At 34.8% G+C, this 9721-nt stretch overlaps 1 protein-coding gene across 3 annotated transcripts; it reads right to left on the minus strand.

The window, feature by feature from the left end:
- Window positions 1–249: 249 nt before the first annotated feature.
- KLRD1 (killer cell lectin like receptor D1) lies at window positions 250–5943 on the minus strand. Of its 3 annotated transcripts, none has more exons than XM_033867035.2 (6): window positions 5756–5942; window positions 4332–4424; window positions 4122–4184; window positions 2528–2679; window positions 1650–1753; window positions 250–835 (listed from the first exon to the last, which is right to left on the minus strand). In XM_033867035.2, the coding sequence occupies exons 1-6, from the start codon at window positions 5784–5786 to the stop codon at window positions 715–717; spliced, it is 564 nt and encodes a 187-aa protein (XP_033722926.1). In that variant the 5' UTR covers window positions 5787–5942; the 3' UTR covers window positions 250–714. The 3 variants fall into 3 exon arrangements, with proteins under 3 accessions (XP_033722926.1, XP_033722927.1, XP_033722928.1); XM_033867036.2 differs by lacking the exon at window positions 5756–5942 and adding an exon at window positions 4688–4928; XM_033867037.2 differs by lacking the exon at window positions 4332–4424 and having other exon boundaries at window positions 5756–5943.
- Window positions 5944–9721: the final 3778 nt, after the last annotated feature.

The raw sequence follows: 9721 nt of genomic DNA on the forward strand, positions 1-9721 counted from the left end.
TTTGGCCAGAGACTTCCAACTGTTCTGCAGAACTCTGTAGCATCAAGAGAAGACACACAAATGTGTTCCCCTCTGAGGCCAGGTGACACATATGAAGAAACTATTATATGGCACTTCCAGCTCTAAATTAGAACATATAGATGTATAGAAATCCAGAAAGAACTGAAAGGGAACACTAAAATTATTTTTACTTCCGGAAAAAGAGAGATGAGGATGGGACTTCTCAACTCAGTACGCCACACAAAGGACTGATACGATGTGATATATATTATTTGGCATGAATTAAGTTTTATTTAAATTTCTGCAGAGAGTTTCCAAGAATATATGCATAAACTATTAAATTCACTCTTTACCATATACATTAATATTCATGAAATTACTTGTCTGGACTATAATTTTAGGTGTAGGCACACATTTCATCCATTTTAAGACACACGGCAAAATTTAAAAATTATAACTATATATGATGATGGATGTTAATTAGACCTAGTGTCTAGTTATTGTTATGTTGTATACTTGAAGCTAATGTAATGTTATATGTCAATTATATCTTGATAAAAAATTTAAACACATTTTCAAATACATGAAAATTATGATTGATAAGACACAATTTGAAACATTTTACAGATCCCAGAAGTAGGTAGTTAGTAATATATGTTACCATTCTAAGTATGCTGAATCTTCATTGCACACCCCTTCTGCCCCAAGAGACATCTAAATAAGCTGTTGCTTACAGACATAACGATATTGACTCCCACAGTCTGTATCCAAAACTTCTCCGCTTGGGCCATATATTATGCAGTTCTTTGGAATTAGAGGGTGAAAGGATGGAAATCTGTAATGAAGAATAATGTTTTAATATATTGGGAAAAGGAAATGAGAATGTTCAAGGATGATGTTTTTGTTAAATGATAGAACTACAGACATTTTAAAAGCATTTTAATGAGATATTACCACATTGAGACATTATCTTTTTTTCATTCAAGTCAGTTTTCACAATTTCAGAGTACAATGTTACAAAAACTCGGCTATTGCATCAATAATCAATAGCAATGAAGTTGGGGATTTTTTTGTTTTTGCTGTTGTTTTTAATGGTTTGGGTATGTTATATACTTTACTTCTAAGATGCATCTGCTAATCTAGTCTAGGGAAAAAATCAGAGCATAAAACCTGTCATTGTATGATACTGTAAATCCCATGTTTATGAATGAAAATGAGATTTGAAGATTACAAATACACAGAAAATAAGCCCAGAATGTTTGAAATATGGGATGATGCTGAGAATATTGGGCTCCACCAGAATAAGGAAAATAGTGGATATACTCTTTTCTCTGGATGGCTTTTGTGTATGTGAGAATCTGTATACGTACATACATATCCAAGTGCTTGTACCAAGGCAGGAAATAAAAGCATATATCAAAAGCTCTTTTAGAGTCACAAGTACACTAACTTCATCTCACTTGAGCATACACTTGGGTGTTGTGGTTGGGACTAAAATTGTTATTCTGTTGTATCAATTCTCTTTTCTGTATTCTCACGTCCTAAACAGGATATCTTACCTACAGTGTTCCTGGATGTTACGTTCTCTGATCAGATCTAAGGATAAACTCAAAAAGAACAGAAAAAGGTTTTGAGTGCCAGAAACTTACAGATCTTGGGAGACAGTAGAATTATCCTCCCACAACCAGGCATGATGTTCTTCACTGTAAGAGAGTCCAATCCAGTAATAATAGGAAATGGAGTTCATAAAATGCTGTTTGGAAACAAAGACCAACATATTAATCTATTTTGAATCTACTCTAGGGATCAGGTACTTTTAAGAAAGTCAGTGACTTTTAAGAAAGTCAGATTCAGTTTTTCAATTATACAAACTAAAATCATTTTTAACTTTTAATTTAGGAGGTATAGTCAAGCCACATGCCTCATAGTTCTCATTCATCAGGCCCATTCATTTATGGAGGAAAACGTACCACAAAATCTCACTTCTTGAAAGAATGAAAAACGTCATAAAGGGAATTAGAGCTTTCATGGAACACTTCCTTCACAGGGGATCAGCAATCAAATTTGATCCCAAACCAACAGTATCTTGAGGGATAAATCTTAGCACAGGTTCTGCATGGAGCTAGAGAAAATTTTCACTTTTTCTTAAGAGTTGGGTAATTGTTTTATAATATTCTTCATATTCATTCCAAGAGTGATAACAAAAGCTATATAATTACAAAACAAATTATAAATTCAATTAATGAACTAAAAATTCAAAGTCCTTTGAATAAAAATAATGATCTATTATTTATTCTTTGAATTCTCTCTAAAAAGTTTCTTGTACTTTATCTGTCACATTCCTATAATGTAAATCTTTGAGAAATTTTGTGTAGATTGTTTGACTGTTTCAAAGTGTAGGAAATTAGTTCAAATATAACTGCCTATTTACTATCTGATTAAAGACTTGAATCAAAGTATTCAGCTTACTTAGATAATATTTTCCTAGGTCAAAAAAATTGTAGAAAAATCAGAATTAAATACATGCCAGTTCATTTCTGTCTTGTATCTGAAGTAGACTGGAATTCTGAGAAACACAAAAATTTCTACTGTCTTTCCATGTTTTTAATTCACTAGAAAGGAAGTAACAGCTGCATTGGTAGCCAATCCACTTTTCTCGGCAAGTACAGCAGCCAGATCCTAAGAGAAAAAACAAAACGTGACTTGATGACATTGGCGATTCCGTTGTTTTCAGTGCTATTTACTCATTTGTTATTTAATGTTTTCTACAACTATTCTTTGAGAATTTACTGCATACACCACAGTTCAGGGGATATTAATCTGAATGACTCAGACATGACCCTTCTTCCTCATGAAGATTATATTCTAGAGATAGAGACAGAATTATACAAATTTCAGTCATTTATGAATTATATTTAATGATAATTTGTGTAAGTATACACAAGAAATTCAGTATGTAAAAATACTGTGTAGCAGAGTATAGGATGGGGGGCGGTTAGAAGAACCTCTTTTGAGGAAGTGACCCGAAGTTGATCTCTGCTGTGTAATTAAAAGTGAACTAGATAAAAGAGATATTTAAAGGAGGAAAGCATTTTAGCATATTTCCTGAGTCAGAAAATAATTCTGGATATTTTATTTCAAAATGAAGTTAAGAAAGCACTTAGCTTGAAGTCTGACCGTCCAGTTTACTAGTGATAGTGTCTTCAACATTTACCATCCTCAGTGATAAAAGTCATATTATGTGGTAGGCACTCAAATCTTTGTCAAATGAGTGGTGCTGAGATTGTAGAGTTGAATGGTGGCTACCAGGGGCTGGGATGTGGGGGAAATGGGGAGCTGTTGGTCAAAAGGTACGAGCTTCCATTTAGAAGATGATTAAGTTTTAGGGATCTACTGTGCATCATTATAACTAGAGTTAACAGTACTGTATTATATACTTGGGAGAGTTGCTACAAGAGAGCTTCTTAAACATTCTCACCACAAAAAGACATGATAGTTGTGTGACATGATGGAGGTGTTAGTTAATGCTATGGTGGCAATAATATTGTAATAAGTGAATCATTGTACACTTTAAACTTCCACGATGTCATATGTCAATTATATCTCAATAAAGTTGGAAAAACGCTGAGGGAAAAAAGATATGAATGAAGTGCTATATGAACACAGAAGATGATGAGACATCATTTAGGAAAAGCTATGTTTAAAAATATCTTTGAGCTGACGTTCACTGGTTAAGTAGAGTTTAGAATTGCAGAAATCTCTGTGCTTCTTTCTGAGTTATGGAAGAAGCGGAGGTACAGGTAAAGAGGTATCAAAGTTGTGTTATGAAACACAAGCAGGCACTTAGGATCAGCTACAATATTTACTGTAATTTGCTTTTGTTACTTAAACATGAGCAGTCACATAGGAAAAATAGGTCACTTCCGGCTAATATTTTCCTTATTACTTAATATATAAATGACACACATTCAATGTAATTTAATAAACTAAGTTAGCAATAAAATGAGACTATCCTATAATTTCTATTACTAAGCATAATATCCCTTCATGCTTCTGTGTGAGAAAAACAAGAATATTTCATTCTCTAACAGCACTAAAGTTTTCCAAAGTATGGAACCCACCTTCCTGGAGATCTGTGGAGGGTCCTGGAGAGAATGTCGGCTGAACATTTTGTTTAGTAAATGCTGTAAGAAGTAATTAGAAATTTACTTCATCAGACACAGATTTATGAAATAACAAAATATTACACATTAGCAAAATGAAACCTTTATTGTAAGACAGTTTCATCACAATTTTGATCTTTTTATATAGTCTTGATTAGAAAAACTTACGATTTTTCAACAAAACTCCCAAAGCAGCCACCAACAAAAGGCACATTACTCCTAAGACCCCAGAAATCAGCCTCCATGGAGTGGTCTGAAAAGCTATAAAGAAAGAGAGATAGGGTAAAGATTTAAAGGACAAACACAGGAGCTGAAGTTCTTAAAAGCAGAAACCAGTGAGAGAATCCAAAAAGTTCCTTGGTTTAATAACCCCATAATTTTGTCAATGAAATGTTGGAAAATGAAGACATTCCATTTAGAACTCCACCCAATACCAAAAATTTTATATGATGTACTTTATTCTTCAGTGAGATTAGCCATACCTTTTCCTCTTTATCAGCTCTATCTTATCAAACTGTACTTACCACTTATTTTTAAATTTGACAAAGAAGCTTAGAGATCTGTAGTAAAAAGAGATCAACAGGCACCAAGTTCGGTCTTGTGGGCTGATATAACAAACTCTTAGTTTTGTAACAGCAACAAAAAAATCACAAGATAGAGAATCTGATTCCCATTAGGTAGCTGAGAAAATGTAGGATCCATTAATAATGTTATTTTCTCAAGGAATCAGAGCTATTAAGTACCCAAGTCAGAAATCAAATGAAAGTTTGTCTAGACCCAGAGTCTTTCATTTAAATGACATGTATTCCATCATTGTTACAATAATATTAATACTACTTGGGAGTGTGTCCTTCTGCTAATCTCAGTGTATTCGCTTCTCTGAGAAATGTCAGGCTGCTCATAGCTTTGTAGAGGCTGTACTGTGAAGAGAAGACATGGTGTGATGAGAGGTTCCCCAACCAATGTAGCGCTAATAACTTGGGAACCTGAGTTCATTTCACAGTACATTGAATTATGATACGTAAAAAACCACTTTTTTACAGGAACCATTTTTAACATGTATTACGTCTTCTCATACCAAAAATTACTTGCTCACAGGCATTTCCCCTAAAATAATTTAGCATCAGGAGATTCTGCATTAACATTAGAGTACTCCCAAAGGGTGTCGTCATTCACAACAGTTCAATGTGTCAAACTGTTAATCTGGGTGGTTTGGGGGATGTCACAACACAAATGGTAAATCAAAAAAAAAACACTTTTAAACATTTTGTTGATAATGTTTAACATTCTCTATATATTTTCATGCTAGAATTATGTTGTTTATATTTTTCCTGGTAAATTCAGATGCCAATCAGAATTTAGAGCTATCCCTGTCAGAATCCACTCTTTAAACCTGTTGGAAAAATCTTCACAAAATCATTTCTAAGTTACAGAATGAAGAATCAGAAAAATGAAATTAGAAAGTACAGATACATGGGGAGCCTAAAAATGTATACTTTTGTCCCACAGCGTTGCCTCAAATTAGCCATACCCACAAGATATTTTTCCTGGTTATTTTAATTTTTTCATTTTATGACTTGGGCTGCACATACCTGCCATATGAAATGTTGTTCCAGTGTTCATGCAGGAAAGGCACGATGGCTGCTTGTTCAAGAACTGGGTTAGATCACGGAGCTGAGCTGTAGGCTAAGGAACCTGAAAGTTGTGTATGAAGAAATTTTTTCAAAAAGAAAACTTGTGTATTCAAGTGTGCGTGCATCATCTGCTGATGAGACACAGATGTGTAGTATGAACAAGAAGCAGTAAAATCACTATCTTCTAAAATGTTTCTGGAACCACAATACAGGAAATTCTCACTGAACTTGTGCAATGCACACCCTTTGACTATCACAAAAGAAGGTGACGGAAGTTTTTTTCATGTTTAATGGTAAATTTACTTGGTATAATAAAATTCCACACATAAGTTTCCTTTTTCTAAAATATTTATTTATTTACTTTTTATTTTTTATTTTTTTACATCTTTTTTTTTTAACATCTTTATTGGAGTATAATTGCTTTACAATGGTGTGTTAGTTTCTGCTTTATAACAAAGTGAATCAGTTATACATATACATATGTTCCCATATCTCTTCCCTCTTGCGTCTCCCTCCCTCCCACCCTCCATATCCCACCCCTCTAGGCGGTCACAAAGCACTGACCTGATATCCTTGTGCTATGCGGCTGCTTCCCACTAGCTATCTACCTTACGTTTGTTAGTGTATATATGTCCATGCCTCTCTCTCGCTTTGTCACAGCTTACCCTTCCCCCTCCCCATATCCTCAAGTCCATTCTCTAGTAGGTCTGTGTCTTTATTCCTGTCTTATCCCTAGGTTCTTCATGACATTTTTTTTTCTTAAATTCCATATATATGTTAGCATACGGTATTTGTCTTTCTCTTTCTGACTTACTTCACTCTGTATGACAGACTCTAGGTCTATCCACCTCATTACAAATAGCTCAGTTTCGTTTCTTTTTATAGCTGAGTAATATTCCATTGTATATATGTGCCACATCTTCTTTATCCATTCATCAGATGATGGACACTTAGGTTGTTTCCATCTCTGGGCTATTGTAAATAGAGCTGCAATGAACATTTTGGTACATGACTCTTTTTGAATTATGGTTTTCTCAGGGTATATGCCCAGTAGTGGGATTGCTGGGTCATATGGTAGTTCTATTTGTAGTTCTTTAAGGAACCTCCACACTGTTCTCCACAGTGGCTGTATCAATTTACATTCCCACCAACAGTGCAAGAGGGTTTCCTTTTCTCCACACCCTCTCCAGCATTTATTGTGTCTAGATTTTTTGATGATGGCCATTCTGACTGGTGTGAGATGATATCTCATTGTAGTTTTGATTTCATTTCTCTACTGATTAATGATGTTGAGCATTCTTTCATGTGTTTATTGGCAGTCTGTATATCTTCTTTGGAAAAATGTCTATTTAGGTCTTCTGCCCATTTTTGGATTGGGTTGTTTGGTTTTTTGTTATTGAGCTGCATGAGCTGCTTATAAATTTTGGAGATTAATCCTTTGTCAGTTGCTTCATTTGCAAATATTTTCTCCCCTTCTGAGGGTTGTGTTTTGGTCTTGTTTATGGTTTCCTTTGCTGTGCAAAAGCTTTGAAGTTTCATTAGGTCCCATTTGTTTACTTTTGTTTTTATTTCCATTTCTCTAGGAGGTGGGTCAAAAAGGATCTTGCTGTGATTTATGTCATAGAGTGTTCTGCCTATGTTTTCCTCTAAGAGTTTGATCGTTTCTGGCCTTACATTTAGGTCTTTAATCCATTTTGAGCTTATTTTTGTGTATGGTGTTAGGGAGTGATCTAATCTCATACTTTGACATGTACCTGTCCAGTTTTCCCAGCACCACTTATTGAAGAGGCTGTTCTTTCTCCACTGTACATTCCTGCCACCTTTATCAAAGATAAGGTGACCATATGTGCGTGGGTTTATCTCTGGGCTTTCTATCCTGCTCCATTGATCTATATTTCTGTTTTTGTGCCAGTACCATACTGTCTTGATTACTGTAGATTTGTAGTATAGTCTGAAGTCAGGGAGCCTGATTCCTCCAGCTCCATTTTTTGTTCTCAAGATTGCTTTGGCTATTCGGGGTCTTTGTGTTTCCACACAAATTGTGAAATTTTTTGTTCTAGTTCTCTGAAAAATGCCAGTGGTAGTTTGATAGGGATTGCATTGAATCTGTAGATTGCTTTGGGTAGTATAGTCATTTTCACAACGTTGATTCTTCCAATCCAAGAACATGGTATATCTCTCCATCTATTTGTATCATCTTTAATTTCTTTCATCAGTGTCTTATAATTTTCTGCATACAGGTCTTTTGTCTCCTTAGGTAGGTTTATTCGTAGATATTGTATTATTTTTGTTGCAATGGTAAATGGGAGTGTTTTCTTGATTTCACTTTCAGATTTTTCATCATTAGTGTAGAGGAATGCCAGAGATTTCTGTGCATTAATTTTGTATCCTGCTACTTTACCAAATTCATTGATTAGCTCTAGTAGTTTTCTGGTAGCATCTTTAGGATTCTCTAGGTATAGTATCATGTCATCTGCAAACAGTGACAGCTTTACTTCTTCTTTTCCGATTTGGATTCCTTTTATTTCCTTTTCTTCTCTGATTGCTGTGGCTAAAACTTCCAAAACTATGTTGAATAAGAGTGGTGAGAGTGGGCAACCTTGTCTTGTTCCTGATCTTAGTGGATATGCTTTCAGTTTTTCACCATTGTAGAAGATGTTGGCTGTGGGTTTGTCATTTATGGCCTTTATTATGTTGAGGAAAGTTCCCTCTATGCCTACTTTCTGCAGGGTTTTTATCATAAGTGGGTGTTGAATTTTGTCGAAAGCTTTCTCTGCATCTCTTGAGATGATCATATGGTTTTTCTCCTTCAGTTTGTTAATATGGTTTATCACATTGATGGATTTGCGTATATTAAAGAATCCTTGCATTCCTGGAATAAACCCCACTTGATCATGGTGTATGATCCGTTTAATGTGCTGTTGGATTCTGTTTGCTAGTATTTTGTTGAGGATTTTTGCATCTAGGTTCATAAGTGATATTGGCCTATAGTTTTCTTTCTTTGTGACATCCTTGTCTGGTTTTGGTATCGAGATGATGGCGGCCTCATAGAGTGAGTTTGGGGGTGTTCCTCCCTCTGCTATATTTTGGAAGAGTTTGAGAAGGATAGGTGTTAGCTCTTCTCTAAATGTTTGATAGAATTTGCCTGTGAAGCCACTGGTCCTGGGCTTTTGTTTGTCGGAAGATTTTTAATTACAATTTCAATTTCAGTGCTTGTGATTGGTCTGTTCATATTTTCTATTTCTTCCTGATTCAGACTTGGCATGTTGTACATTTCTAAGAATTTGTCCATTTCTTCCATGTTGTCCATTTTATTGGCATAGAGTTGTTTGTAGTAATCTCTCATGATCTCTTTTATCTCTGCAGTGTCAGTTGTTACCTCTCCTTTTTCATTTCTAATTCTATTGATTTGAGTCTTCTCCCTTTTTTTCTTGATGAGTCTGGCTAATGGTTTATCAATTTTGTTTATCTTCTCAAAGAAACAGCTTTTTGCTTTATTGATCTTTGCTATCATTTCCTTCATTTCTTTTTCATTTATTTCTGATCTGATGTTTATGATTTCTTTCCTTCTGCTAACTTTGGGGGTTTTTTGTTCTTCTTTCTCTAATTGCTTTAGGTGCAAGGTTAGGTTGTTTATTCGAGATGTTTCCTGTTTCTTAAGGTAGGATCGTATTGCTATAAACTTCCCTCTTAGAACTGCTTTTGCTGCATCCCATAGATTTTGGGTCATCGTGTCTCCATTGTCATTTATTTCTAGGTATTTTTTTATTTCCTCTTTGAATTCTTCAGTGATCACTTCGTTATTAAGTATTGTTTAGCCTCCATGTGTTTGTATTTTTTACAGATCTTTTCCTGTAATTGATATCTAATCTCATAGCGTTGTGGTCGGAAAAGATACTTGATACAATTTCAATTTTCTTAAAT

The sequence above is a fragment of the Tursiops truncatus genome, chromosome 11 (assembly GCF_011762595.2).
Source record: "Tursiops truncatus isolate mTurTru1 chromosome 11, mTurTru1.mat.Y, whole genome shotgun sequence".
NCBI classification, from domain to species: Eukaryota; Metazoa; Chordata; class Mammalia; order Artiodactyla; family Delphinidae; genus Tursiops; species Tursiops truncatus.